Below are 15,177 nucleotides of genomic sequence, written 5' to 3' on the forward strand. Positions count from 1 at the left end.
TTACTGAAATCCATTGATCCCCAGTCACATGTTGACCTCACAGGTATGGTGCAGTATATTTTCAAGATAAACCAGTTTCACAGTTTCAATTTGTTTACACTTGTATCGATTTAAAAAAGGGTATTATTGAAATTGTTGAGCATATTTTAACATTTTTATTTAGTTTACTTGTTACAGGTTTTCCACGGTCATAGGAACCCTAGAATATTAAGGAAAGTTAAAAATGTAATTTTCAGGACTGGAGTCGTAAAAAAAGAATACATTTTAAGACTGAACCTCCCACATTTGTGTTCCAGCAGATCCTCAACCTTTAGACAGTCATTATCCTATGACAGCACATTTATATCTTGTATTTTATCCTTCGGGGCATTAATCACTTATCATTTATGGTTTCTCATATAGGTTTCAGTGAGCAGAGCTTGCTTGCTTTACTTGAGTTCTCATACACTTCCACCCTCAATCTGAATTTGGACATCTTGACAGAGGTTTGTGCCATGGCCCGCCATTTACGCATGTGGCCTGCCCTTGAGGCTTGCTCTGCTATCAAAAGGGAGCGAGAGACTTGTCAGTTACATTCCAGAATGCACAGTTCTCCTGTGGAACCAAATAATGCAATGCCTGGACCTTTCAGGAGGGACCAATCCTCAACTTCAGGAGGGAAAGTGGGACTCAAGAGGAGAAGAAAGGATGAGGAAGGAGAAGGCTCTGGGTCTTCCTGGAACATTCAAGCACAGCACAGAGAGCACATTGTTGATAAGGTCACAGATGAATCTGAAACAGAAACCTCAAACCCTCAGTTGCAATGCCAAGTCCCCTCCAGTTTTCAGGTGGAGGAAAATGGCTTTCCATGCAGCCCAAATCGCAGAATGAAGCTCATGGACTTCAAATCTCCATCCTGCAAGAAAAAATCGTCCTCCCGCCCCTCGTCTTCAATCATCTCAAGGCTAAACAAAAGCGGTGCAAAAATTGAGCCTTGTGGGACTCCGCATGTCATGGATGTCCACTTAGACTTATGCTCTCCTATACTCGCATAATAACCTCTCCCTTCTAAGTATGACCTGAACCATTTGATTACCATCCCAGAAAGCCCGACCCAGTTTTCTAGTCTCTCTAGTAGTATGTTATGATCGACAGTGTCAAAAGCAGCACTGATATTTTGCCAGAATCAGAATTTAAGCGAATATCATTTATTATCTTAATGAGCGCTGTCTCTCTGCTGTGATGCGGTCGGAAACCAGATTGAATTGTCCAGGTATCCATTTGAGTTTAAGTGTTTGTTCAGCTGATTAAAGACCTTTTCAATAATCTTGCCTATAAAAGAAAGATTTGATATTGGTCTATAGTTGCTCAATATGGTCAATATGGAAGTTACTTTGGCAAGTTTCACATTAGTAGTACTGTGAGATGGTCATGACAGCTCTGACTCTGTTCAGAATTGTGCTATTATTTTCATTGCTGAGCACAAAATTCACCAGGAGTGGTCTGAGAGCACTGACTTTCTTTTTTGCATAGGCACATAGATGGATCCTTTTCTGTAATAATTTTGTTCTATTCTTAATTTTAGGAATGTATTTTCAAGTCAGAGACTATGTCTTTGGCTGTGAGGAATGTCAACGCAGTCAGTCTGAGAGATCAGTGGTAAGATTGTTTTTTCAAACGTATTTATCCACATCTCAGTCAGGATTGCTTGTTTGTTTTGAATTTATCTCTTACTTTCAATTTGTCTCTATCTCCAGTGTTCTGATGTGGGACTTATCTCCAGGATTGTGGAATCACATAGTCATCAAGTCTTAAGTAAGCTCAATAGCCAACGGGAAGCAGGGCTCTTCTGTGATATCACACTGAAAACTGGTGGTGGCCAGTCTTTCGTCGCCCACAAAGCAGTCCTTGCAGCGGTGAGCGAGTACTTCCAGGAGTTATTTACTGAAATGGACTCAGCCATTGATCCCCAGTCACATGTTGACCTCACAGGTATGGTGCAGTATATTTTCAAGATAAACCAGTTTCAAAATCAGAGTTTGTTTACACTTGTATCGATTTAAAAAAGGGTATTATTGAAATTGTTGAGCATATTTTAACATTTTTATTTAGTTTACTTGTTACAGGTTTTCCACGGTCATAGGAACCCTAGAATATTAAGGAAAGTTAAAAATGTAATTTTCAGGACTGGAGTCGTAAAAAAGAATACATTTTAAGACTGAACCTCCCACATTTGTGTTCCAGCAGATCCTCAACCTTTAGACAGTCATTATCCTATGACAGCACATTTATATCTTGTATTTTATCCTTCGGGGCATTAATCACTTATCATTTATGGTTTCTCATATAGGTTTCAGTGAGCAGAGCTTGCTTGCTTTACTTGAGTTCTCATACACTTCCACCCTCAATCTGAATTTGGACATCTTGACAGAGGTTTGTGCCATGGCCCGCCATTTACGCATGTGGCCTGCCCTTGAGGCTTGCTCTGCTATCAAAAGGGAGCGAGAGACTTGTCAGTTACATTCCAGAATGCACAGTTCTCCTGTGGAACCAAATAATGCAATGCCTGGACCTTTCAGGAGGGACCAATCCTCAACTTCAGGAGGGAAAGTGGGACTCAAGAGGAGAAGAAAGGATGAGGAAGGAGAAGGCTCTGGGTCTTCCTGGAACATTCAAGTACAGCACAGAGAGCACATTGTTGATAAGGTCACAGATGAATCTGAAACAGAAACCTCAAACCCTCAGTTGCAATGCCAAGTCCCCTCCAGTTTTCAGGTGGAGGAAAATGGCTTTCCATGCAGCCCAAATCGCAGAATGAAGCTCATGGACTTCAAATCTCCATCCTGCAAGAAAAAATCGTCCTCCCGCCCCTCGTCTTCAATCATCTCAACATCTCCTTGCACCTCTACTCGTTCTTCCTCTCCATCACGCCGTCTGCTTCGTTCCTCACCTGGCGCTGCACTTGCTTTGCGCAGACTCCTACCCAAAATTGACCTTTCCACCAAGAGAAAGAGGAAGTCCTCTTCCTACCGGTCATACAAGCCCCAGTGTGAATTCTCAGTGACTCCGTTCCAAACTCAGGCAAATTCTTTGACCCGTGTTACCTCAGTAAAGGTAAAGGATGAGGATGTGGAGGAGGAGGTATGTAACACAGTCCCTCAGGATGAGGTGCACAGCCCACGTGCTCAGGAGAAATACCGTCTTCTTAGCTTCCTTGGCTTGCAGAGGAAATCCCTGGTGCCTGGTCCAGAGGAACTGTCCGGCTGGGGGCAGAAAAAACGACTTAGGAAGTTAAAAGTCAGTGATTATTCACTCACAGCCCGACGTAAACCTCGTGCACAGGGCGTCCCTTTGAGTTTCGGAACTAGTTTAGGGGTGCTTGCCGCCGTTAATCCTACTCTGTCCCTCTGTGACATGAGCAGAATGGACTTGCTGAACAGACCAGTGAAAGTAGAACCTTGGAACCAAGAAAGTTCCAAAAGGAAAAGACATGATCCTTCAGGGCACGCTGGGCAGCCAATTGCAAGAGCTACTCGTAGTAGGTCATTGCTGCAGACACAGTCCAGTGCAACAGATCGACCGCTCAGACGCCACCCCAGAAATGAAGATAAAGCACCTTCCCACCCTGCACGAAGAGGTAGAGTACCAGCACACAGTGCCTCTTCCCCTTCAAAAAGCGCTATGCTCAGGATAAAACGGGAATCTTCGGAAAGTGCCATCCTGCAACCTATTCATCGTCGCAATACTGCCTACAACCCCCAGGGAACTTCTCCTAAATCAACAGGACGTAGGGGTCGCCCACCAGCAGATCGCACAGTAAAGGTAGACACAACAAAGTTGCAGCACACAAAGCGGCACAAACCTGGGCACACCCCAATAGACAAACCTATGAGCTCAAAACAAATAGAAAGTAAAACAAGATGCAACCATGCTACAGTAATGCCACATGCAAAGCACAGCAGAACTGAAAGAGGAACACAGGTGAAGGAGAACAGAAAAATTAAGGAACACAGCAACAGAAAAGAGAGTCCCGAAGTTCCGTATGCCATTGTGAACTGGGATACTTCCAACCATCAGCAACTTCACAACCATCCCCTTTACAAAACTATAAAGGAAGAACCAGCTGACCCCTTGCCCCTTACCCAGCCATTTCCAACCAGCGACTCCTCGGACCTGGGCAAGCGTCAGAGCAAACCACCCATCAAACTGTTGGATCAAGGCTTCCTTTTCGGCTTCTGTCGGTCACCAAGTGGCATTAAACGGGAGGAGGAGAGCGTGGACATCTACCTAACTCATGGAAATAGTTCCCATTGCGACTCATCACCTGGCATGGTGAGAAGAGATCGGGTGAGGGCCAGGATTATGCCAGACCGGACGGGTCTAAATGGGCCTCACTGGGCTGGGCTTGGCAACAGGCACTCACCCTTTTCCCAAAGGACTGCTGTCCGAGTGAAGACGGAGAGGGATGAAACAGGAATGTCTCAAGGGTCACAGGTTAACCGAGTTTCTAGACACCCTCAGGTCAGCAAGAGGAGCTGTAAAGTCAAGAAAGAACCTACAAAGACAAAGGTGATACGTTTTTTTTTCTCATGCCAGCAGATGCTGATGTTTATTCTTATGACAAAGGCATGTTACATAACTGTTGTTTTGTACAATTTTATAGAGTCTGGTTTAGGGAAGCAGTACTCTGTCAATCGTTGGAAAGAATTATACTAAATTTAAACTAGTAATAAACGGAAAATGACACTTGAAAAAGATCAAATATTTATCTCTCTTTTTTTTTTGGTCATTTGTAGAATGTAAATAAGCTGCTTCCTCTGAGCAGTCAGCGTTCCGTCCTACTGGAATCCATCCGACAGGCACGTCTGAAACAACAGAAGGGTCCTCACGTTCAGGCCTCCAGTGGACCACATGCTTGCCTGCAGTGCAGAGCCTCCTATAGAGACTGTGATGCTCTTATTATGCACCGGATCAGGCACATTGAAGGCAAACACTGGCCCTGCCCGGTATGTATAATGTCTCCTGAGGTCCTTGAGGTACTCCCTTCCCTTCCCAGCAATGTGCCTGTATACTGAACAAAGTTTATTGTCCTTATTGTAAAAAAGTATGCGCATGTCCAGCATATTGTTAGAGCAGCGTGGGTTTGAATCTGCAGAATTTCTCAATCCCGTTTCTCCTTGCTCACTCCATTTCAGTCTCTCTGCTTTTTGAAAGTTATTTTCCCACACCGACATTGTACTTCTATATCTGGTTTTCTTATTTAATTCTCTTTTGCAGTTGTGCAGCAAAACTTTCTTTAGACAGAGAAATGTGAGGAATCACATAAGGACACATAATCCCAAGATCTACAAATGCCGCCAGTGCATCGCTGCTCAGTGAGGTCAGTCTGTAATCCAGAGATGTCTTAATATTTTAATTTGTGTTTGAATTTATTCCCATGATAATTTAAAGGTATTGTCTTAAATTTTAGGTAAAAAGCCACAGGATTAAATGAAGAGGATCAAAGCTTTGTTTTAAATATTAACGCTGTACATACAAAGGATTTGTGATGTATGACAATGAGGTTCAATTTATTTATGTAAATAATGTTATGATGGTTTAAATGGTCTTTTTCCTCACAATAATTGTTGTTATTTAAGTAACTAAACTAAAGTTGCTTTGCAATTTATACAGATGTGTTGAAGCATAACTTGAACCCACTGTATATTACTCAGGGGGCGGAGCCTGATGGCTTAAGGTGATATATGTATAATGAGAATTGTGTAGAATGCTTTAAATTTGTTACTACTAATGTAATTACTGCAGTTATTATTATTGTTATTATGATAATTTTTTTATAAATGACATAATCTTGAGTGCACTTAATGTTCGCTTTGTTTTGAAACCTAAGAAAGATGCGATGGACTGGGATGTACTTGAATGAGTGGAGCCAGTGGACTGCCCTTAATGTGTGGTTGTCTGGCAGTGTTTTAGAAAACTATTACAGAAATTAGTCAGGAATTTTAAAATGAAGGTTCGTTAATGGGGTCTGGGTTATTCTAAAAATCACAAAATGGTTAACCTGCATTGGTGAAATACAAATTTTGTGAAAACATTTGACTACAGCTTTTCAACATGAGACAGTGACTGTCTTTCAAATAAGGGAATCCCAAAATGTCTAATGTGATTCCCCCCCCCACCCCCGATAATTCCTTGTCTGACTTTTTATGCATATCCTTCTTCAACATAAAATGCAATGGACTTATATGAAGAAGTTTTAAATGTTGAGGTGTTTTGACTGAAAACACAAGTTGAAAATGTAGAAAGGCCAAATAGCCATATAAATAAATTTTGCAGTTTAAAATTTACACTTTGCTTCATGTTTATCTGTGTACTGTGTTTTTTTGGCTTGTTACACTACTGAATGTTCAAAGTAAAAAATAAACTATAAAATGTAGAATACAATTAAAACACTTCAGATATTTTATTGTATCTTAATTTAATATGGTTCTCAGTAGTGAATGTGTAAGAAAATGTTCACCATTTCTGCTTGCATATTACATTTAACAGCACTTAATTTGATGTTAAACATCAAATATTGTTAAAATTATGAGGTTTCAGCAAAATCTGTAGCCGTTTCAGATGACTTGATACTCTGAAATGAAGGCACCTAATGAAGATATTCCACACTAACTCCCATAGTTGTGCACAAATTCACACATTTTCAACAAGTTTACTGTGAATTGTATGCTTCCTTAATATTATGACAATCTGTGAAAGAATTTGTTTACTGACATTAATGAGAAAATTTTTATCTGCTGTGTATGAGTCATGAACCAGTTTCCTTGAACAATAGGAAAGGACCTGACAATTTAAACATAAGACTTCTGATATTGCTCTTTTGTTAATATGAACACTTGAATCCATGTTGTAGGAGAGACCTGAGCTCTAGAGACCAGGTTGGTGCAAAACATCTGTGCGTTTTCTGGGGCAAGGTTGAGTTGCGAGGTCAGAGTTTGGGATGGTCATCAACACTGTCACAGAGAGCATAGTAACGTTCATCAGGTAGAGCGTAAACACCCAGTGCCTCCTTAAACTCCTGCAGCGGGCAGTAGACGTCACTGCAGCCTGGGATTTTTTGGTCCTGTAGGTATAAACAACAGCTTCAAATATGGGCAGATGTCAGAAAAAGATTAAAGAAATTAAGAAGGAAATTAAGGACACTAAATGATAAGCAAGAAATTACTGCTAATGTTCAGTGAAGTCAGTAGATGAGCCTCAAAATGTTTTTTCCCCTAAATGAACACTATTTAGTTACATTAGTTATATATATATTTTTTTAAATAAGTGCTAATGTTCAGCAAGGATGCATTCAATTGTAAATATCTTTACTCACTTTTGGTCAATGTTACAAAAGATTTCCATTTAAAATAAATGCTGTTCTTTTTAACTTCTTTTTCGTCAAGTAATTTGAAAAAAATAAAGAATAATAATAAAAAATTTATAAATTCAACACTTGACAATAATAAGAAATATGTACCAAATCAGCATATTAGAATTATTTCTGAAGGATCATGTGACACTGAAGACTGGAGTAATGGCTGTTGAAAATTCAGCTTTGCTTCACAGGATGGAATACATTTTTAAATTAATTAAAATGGTAAACTGTTCATTTAAATTGTAATAATACTCCACAATATTGCTGCTTCACTGTATTTCTGATCAAATAAGTGCAGCTTTTGTTAGCAGAGAATATTCTTCCAAAAACATTTAAAAATCATACTGACCCCAAACATCTGAACTACATTTTACACCCTGATTCCTGTGTGTGTGTTACCTGGCCAATGTAGGACACTTTAACGTAATGCTGGTTAGTTTGACGATGCTGGTATAGCTCCAGTGTGATGTCAGCTGCATACGGTGGCCATTTCATGTCAAAAACCCCCAAAGCCATGAGACATGGCATCAGTGTGGTGTCATGCACAGAGTACAGGAACAACTTTCTACATCAATAAACACACAAACAGCAGCTCTAAAAATCTTGTTTTCAACTGGACTTTTACGCACATGATCTCTGAGTCTGACCACTGTGGGGCAGCACCTCTCAAGTTTAGCAACTTATTTTTACTGTCTGGAAATAACAGGTGCACAGTGGTCTTAAAACTTAAGTGGACTTTCAAAGAAGTCAGGTTTTGAATGATACAATGAACCGTAGACATGTTCAAAAAGAAGACACCTGTCAGGTTTAGAGGTTGTGCCTTGGATTCTGTCCTCTATGTTGGTTAGGAGTATGTGGAAAAGTGGCCCCACGCACATCTGTAAATTCTGCCTGAGGTCAAACAAAAGCACATGAACACATTTACAGAGGCCTTAAAGCATAAGCTTCAACCATAACTTCTCAAGACTCTTTTTAGCTGGATTCACTGGCTCCTCACCTCTTACTGGGCTCATAGATGTGACACACCATATCTACTGCTCGCTGCTCCACGATACTCCTCCAGTTCTCCAGAGCTGTAGGAAGCGGCAAGCCGTGGGCCTAGGATCAATAATATAATGGTACTGTATTTGACAAACAAAGCCAACTCAGATGTAACTGTAGAATGTATCAGGCACTTTACCTCTCTGGCCACCATGTCATCTCTAATGAGGATGAAGTCGAGATGTTGATGAGGATCGACCCCTAAGGCTCTCTGGATGCTCTGTAGGTCTGCAGCAATGTCAGGAACTATGGACGATTCTGCCCAACGATGACTACATTTGATGGACAAAAGTCAGAAACAAATACATGGTGTTAAATTACAAGCCATTATTGGGCATTTACAGTACTGTTTAAAAGTATGGGATTTGTAGGATATAAAAAAGAATACTTTAATACAGCAAAGATGCATTATATTGATCAAAAGTGACAGAAAATAAATTTATAACATACATACAACATACAAAAGTTTTCTATTTTAAAGAAATAGATAATTTTTGTTCATCAAAAAAAATGTATCAGTTTCCACAAAGATCTTAAGGAGCACAACTGTTTTCAACATTGATAATAATATCACATGTTTCTTGAGCACCAAATCAGCATATTAGAATGATTCCTGGATCATGGATCATGTGACAATGAAGACTTGAGTAATGACTGCCGAAAACTCTTGTCATCACATGAATAAATTACATTTTAAAATATCTTCAAATATAAAACAGTGATTTTAAATAGTAATAATATCTTAAAATATTACTGTTTTTACTGTATTTCAGATGAAATAAATGCAGCCTTGGTGAGCATAAGACTTCTTTCAAAAACACACACACACACACACAAACTTACCAACCCCAAATATTTGAACAGTACTGTATTTCACCACAGCAAAGGTTTAATATTTTCTGATATTAAAGTATATTATTAGAATATTATTTATTATTTAAGCAGTAAAGAATAACATGTCAAAACCTAAAAAAAAAATAGATAAAGGAAAGAAGATTAAATATTTAGGAGCATCTATGAGTTGATAAATCTCCTTCCAATTCTTGAATTTGAATAATTTTTTTAATTACTACTAATAATATTTTCCAACTAACTTTCCATTGTGAGCTACATTTCTCTATAAAGGTTTGTTATCATCATTATTATCAAAGTAGCAAGTTTTATTATCAAAATAGGTTTTACCCAATGAGCCGCTTGAGCAGCTTGCATCCATGATAGTTGGGATAGAGGATTTCCTTCTCTGCCTTATCGGTGAGGATGGACACAACACCTTAGAGTGAGAGAAAATCAAACACGGAAAGGCAAACACAGAGTGTGTACTGCTCATCTCATCCATTACTCAACCAAACCACACAAAGAAGCGTAGCTGAGCTGCCACCTTACCTGCTTGTTCCTGTTGGAACAGTCCTGCCACCAAACACTTAGCCGACTCAATGGTGCGGACAATGTTGGTAGAGCGAATGCTGTAAATCAATGGCAGATATTCCATCTTAGCTTGATGCAATTCAGACCATAAACATATTCATGTATATTAGGATAATTTATTTGATTTTTCGGTAACTACAATAAGGTCCAATTAGTTGTTAGTTAAAGGGATAATTCACCCAAAAATGAAAATTCTGTCATTATTGGGTGAACTATGAAGAGAGTTTTGAAGAGATATGATTGCTTCATATGATGAACTTAATTTGTGTCTCAAAGAATAGCCAAAGTCTTATGGGTTTGAAATGACATGAAGGTGAGTCAAAACCTCAAGATACATTCACAATTCATGAACGTTCAGTAATAAAAATACAACTGCTCATTGTTAGTTCATGTTAGCTCAGGTCCGTCAAATAATATTAACAGATATAACCTTTGACATTAATAACATATTAGTAAATGTTCAAATTAACATAAAATAAGATTTAAAAATGCTTTAGAAGTATTTTTTGTTGTTAGTTCATGTCAATATAGTAGTTAACTAATGTTAATAAATGGGACCTTACTGTAAAGTGTTTTTCTCCTCGAGATAAAGTTTAGGGTGCCATTCTTGCCTGTAGCATAAATGGTGCAGAACGATATATTTAAATAAAGAATCATCAACTGCACTCACTAAACTTCTTTAGGGTTGAAAGAAGGTGTGAGGAAAGGCTCTTCTTGTATGTATTTCTTTCGTAACCTCACTCCTAGATCGTACAGCTGTTGCATGCCAAATGTGGTCAGCTGACCTGGATAAGTTCCACCCTATGGAAGCAGAAGTCATTATTTTTCTTAATATGACAGCCTGGCACAATTTTCATCTAAACACACAGTTAAGTATGTTTACATCATGTCTGGTATGAAACATTTACTGCAGCATCGATCCACTTAATTCCAAACATGCACTCAAAATGCTACACAAACATGCCTGAAAATGATACTATTTGGCCAAAATTATGTGGACATCCAAACAGCATCCCATATACATTATATGTTTGTTGAGCCTTTTCACTGAAAGTTTTCCATTATACGTTAGAATATGGCTGTAGGGATTTGCTCCCATTCAGACACAACAGCATCACTGATGTGGGTAATAGGTTTTTAGTTGGAATCCCAAAGCTGTTCAATGGGGTTCAGGTCTGAGCTTTGTTGCAGGTCAGTCAAGTTCTTCTACACCAGACTCAATAAACCTTTTTCTTTTTTGACCTCACTTTGTGCACAGGGGCACTGTCATGCTGGAGTATTGTCAAACTGTTCCCACAAAGTTGAAAGCACACAAATCTCTAGAATGTGAATGTTTGGAGTAGCATTAAAGGAATAGTTCACCTAAAAATGAAAATTTACTGCCATCCAAGAAGCAGATGAGTTTGTTTTTTTCACCTGAAAATTTTGAGAAATGTAGCATTATATCACTTGCTCGCCAAAGGATCCTCAGCATTAAATGGGTGCCGTCAGAATTCAAATAGCTGACAAAAACATTACAATAATCCACACGACTCCAGTCCATCAATTAACATAATGTGAAGTGAAAAGCTGCATGTTTGTAAGAAACAAATCCATCATTAAGAACTTCAAACTTCAGTCATGTTGTCTAAATCAGGAGAGAAATATGCATAGTTCAAGCGCTGTTTACAAGCAAAAGCAATCCAAAACAGTTATAAAACAAGTACGACAGTAGATTTTGATTTTTTATCAGCTGTTTGGACTCTCGTCCTGACGGCACCCATCAACTGCAGAGGATCTATTAGTGAATTCAATTTGCTAAATGTCTCCAACCCTGCTCTGGTGAAGAACCAAACTCATCTACATCTGAGATGGATGTCCTGAGGGTCAGCAAATATACATTTTTGGTTTAACTATTCCTTTAATATTTCTGTGCTTCGAAATCACCGTAAACACCAAACCTGTTAATTAGATTGGTTATGGCCCTTTTTAAGCCAAATTTACCTTTCTGTAGACAACCCACAGGCTGAGCCCTTTCTAATACTGTGTGTAAAACACACTCTACATTCTACAAGAATTTGGCACAAATGCATAAACACAAACTCACTGTCAATATTTTGGATCTGTAGCTGTCCTCCACAGGAGCTGGGGGTCTGGGCCCCCCCTGCAAGTCTGTAACCATATAGTCTATTTCTGTGTGAGCTGGCGCTTCAAGTAGCTCAGGGACCCATTGTGCCTAGGGGTGCAGAAACCATGCGTCATACTGGAAATAATTGGCATCAACATGTGGACTATTACAGACATATGACAGTGCCACTGTCTGGGAGTAAAAAAGCATGCTGTTAAGATTGACAAATGATTCTGATATGTTTAAACAATTAAGAATACATGCCACATTTATGCATTCTCTACATTCTTGTGTTTTTAACCTTACTGTTTTTAAGCCACAAAAAAAAAAAACACTGAATATGGTGTAACTCTGGGCATTGAATTGACACTAGTCAGCTCTCTTACCTCCAAATAATTAAGAATACATGCCACATTTATGCATTCTCTACATTCTTGTGTTTTTAACCTTACTGTTTTTAAGCCACAAAAAAAAAAACACTGAATATGGTGTAACTCTGGGCATTGAATTGACACTAGTCAGCTCTCTTACCTCCAAAACATCTGGGATAGATTTCAGAGGCGTTCTCGCTCCATGTCTGAATAAAACTTGAATTAATTTAAGCTCGTATGGAGAGGTTTCAGTCTTATTCTTTTGAGACCAGAACATTGACCCGAGGGCCACGGAACCCATCAAACCCACACGTGCCCACATGATGTACCTGAAAGAGACGTGAACACTTGACTTGAAATGCATTTGGTAAGTTGACATGTGTACTCCAGCTAACACTATTTAAAGACTATTTTACACTCTTTGTCAAATTAAATTCAAATTAATATGCACAGAGTTTTTATAACCTCAATAACTGTATAGTATATTTGTCTTCTAAATTCTTTTGTCACAACACAGGAACAATTAAAAGTTAGTGAAGCCTAAAAGGTGATTAAAGCCAACAAACAAAAAGGCGACCACTTATGATAGCCTATATATCAAATATACATTTTAACCTAAAACGTCGATGTTGTTTTAAAAATGTGTCAGATACATGTCTTACATATCAACTATTAAGTAATTGTTTTTCTGCTTTACAGCTACTTACTAATAGCATGACATTTTAATTTATTACGCTGAATACATGGTTTCTATGCTATAGCCTATACTGTATTTCTATACAGTTGTAGCCTGTATTTGTGTTTTTGTGAAATATATATCAGAACGTGTCAGTACATTTCCGTAAGTCACGACTCGAACATAGCAACTTCTGTCTCATTCAGTAATGCTGCCTGTCATATCCGCAAATTTCATCCACACGCTCTTGCAAACCGTCAAATATCATGCACTATTTTGAATCTATTAAGTAAAGAAAAACAGAAAAGTGCTCTAGAGAAAGTTCTCTTTAAATATCACCAACCTGAAGGTTTCAGACCCTTAAATCCACTGCTTTTGAATTGCACTCATTCCTTTCACGTCTGGCAGACTGGATATTACACCGGCTGACGGTGAGGTGCATGCTGGGATGTGTAGTTTCAGGAGTCTACCGTCTCTTTCCAAAGAGTAGCGGAAACACCGTGTCATAAAACTTCATTTCCCGTACACATCCTTGTATATCACGTTTGCTGCCGTAATATTCCTATGCAGAACGACTATTAAATGTAAATGTATTGAATAATCTATCAAATGCCTAAATACTTTTGGGGGCAGTGTTTGAAATGGTCCTAACATATCTAGTAGCCTAGGCTATACATTAAGGACGTTAAATATTACACAGACACACTGTAGGCTACATTATAACGTACCAGTCGTTATTACAAACATAATTAATTTATTGGACAATAAATTGTGTATCCAGTGCGTATCACCTGACTATTTTGATGTACAGTAACATGATACCTTAAATTCCCCTTCAATAAAACAACACACTTTTAGCGTGACTGTCCAAATTAGTCTAATTTTAGTGATGACCTTGAAATTATCAAAGTCATACCTAGGCTAGTTGTTGCTGATACCTAATTATACAAATGAAAAGGTCGAATATTAGGCCTATATCAGAATTCAATAAACGAGAAAGAATATATTTTAATGAATTAAAATAAATAGGCTACAGTACATATAAAAATATATAGCTTACTACAATAATACACTTATTACCACAGGTTCTGACAGTACTGCATTAACAAAACAACACAATAGGCTACATATTTAAAAAACATTGCATTTTGATTTTTCCTTTAATAGCTCACAGATCAATATAGTGACACTAAAGTTTGCATCTTGGATTCATTTTGAAAAGTATTCCAAGATGCGGCATACTTGAAAGCTTGCTTCCCTAATTCAGTTTGCACAAATAGAGCCTAATTTACAACTTTTGTAAAAAAGCATGCTTCTAACTTAAAGAATAAATTAGAATTTTTATTAGATAAATGTAGGCAACTATTTTTGTTGACTATTAATGTCACATTACGGGACAATTTTTGAGCTACTGTATAAAAAAATCGCATGCATCAAAATGAGAAAAAGACACATTTAATTTAGAGTTATCCATAGTTAAAGAGTACAACTTTGTGCTATTTTATTTATGTATTTTATTTATTGCACTTGTAAATCATCCTCTGTGCCTGCAGATTGTTTTCTGGACCCTGTCTGTCATCTCCAGTTATCCTGAGCCTGTCTACAGTAATGGCAGGAACCTCTGCTACAGTAAAGGATTGTGGATCTTCAGGATCCTCTGTAGCAGCCAGGAAAGGAACCTCTGGGATTGGAGAGGCTGAGACAAGATATGTGTGACTGGCCTTGGGTACTGGCATGACATGAACCTTTGCATCCATGACAGTAATCTTGGAAATGAAGGGAGCCATGGCAAGAAGAACCTCTGGGTCAGCAATGAGAGGAATCAGTTGGGTGGAGAACCTGTAGCAATGACAGGAACCTAGGGGCTCTAGAATTGACAGGAACTTTTGGGACTGTATAAAAAAAAATTCTGAAGCTACAGGAAGATCTGCAGAGATGGAAAGGCCACACATGTCAGCATACCAGACACAAAGCTTAATGATAAGACAGTCAACTTGTCATCTATGTAGTGTAGGCCGGTTGGTCAGATCAACAAAAAACAGTTATGCTAATTATGTGCAAAAAGATGTGAGAGATGTCTAGTTATTACTTTACACTTTACCACATACTGTCTTTGACCATTATTTGACACAATAAGGTGTGCAATTTTATACAAAGTTAG

General features: G+C 38.4%; 2 protein-coding genes across 2 annotated transcripts in view; one reads left to right on the forward strand and one right to left on the reverse strand.

Moving 5' to 3' along the window:
- LOC107572534 (uncharacterized) overlaps window positions 1-6,018 on the forward strand; it is an 11,660-nt gene extending 5,642 nt beyond the window's left edge. The window contains exons 2-7 of the mRNA XM_016258950.1: window positions 1,565-1,638; window positions 1,737-1,971; window positions 2,330-4,548; window positions 4,776-4,985; window positions 5,257-5,359; window positions 5,450-6,018. Of these exons, the coding sequence (XP_016114436.1) occupies window positions 1,567-1,638; window positions 1,737-1,971; window positions 2,330-4,548; window positions 4,776-4,985; window positions 5,257-5,358 (2,838 nt within the window). The 5' untranslated portion in view covers window positions 1,565-1,566 and the 3' untranslated portion in view covers window position 5,359; window positions 5,450-6,018. The remainder of the gene's footprint in view (window positions 1-1,564; window positions 1,639-1,736; window positions 1,972-2,329; window positions 4,549-4,775; window positions 4,986-5,256; window positions 5,360-5,449) is intronic.
- A 447-nt stretch (window positions 6,019-6,465) lies between these two features.
- LOC107572529 (lysophosphatidic acid phosphatase type 6-like) lies at window positions 6,466-13,601 on the reverse strand. The gene is made up of 11 exons (XM_016258947.1): window positions 13,360-13,601; window positions 12,501-12,669; window positions 11,949-12,077; window positions 10,533-10,663; window positions 9,821-9,900; window positions 9,620-9,707; window positions 8,577-8,709; window positions 8,394-8,494; window positions 8,195-8,287; window positions 7,796-7,961; window positions 6,466-7,102 (listed from the first exon to the last, which is right to left on the reverse strand). The coding sequence occupies exons 2-11, from the start codon at window positions 12,660-12,662 to the stop codon at window positions 6,968-6,970; spliced, it is 1,218 nt and encodes a 405-aa protein (XP_016114433.1). The 5' UTR covers window positions 12,663-12,669; window positions 13,360-13,601; the 3' UTR covers window positions 6,466-6,967.
- Window positions 13,602-15,177: the final 1,576 nt, after the last annotated feature.

The sequence above is a fragment of the Sinocyclocheilus grahami genome, unplaced genomic scaffold, assembly GCF_001515645.1.
Source record: "Sinocyclocheilus grahami isolate Dianchi unplaced genomic scaffold, SAMN03320097.WGS_v1.1 scaffold1769.1, whole genome shotgun sequence".
Classification (NCBI taxonomy): domain Eukaryota; kingdom Metazoa; phylum Chordata; class Actinopteri; order Cypriniformes; family Cyprinidae; genus Sinocyclocheilus; species Sinocyclocheilus grahami.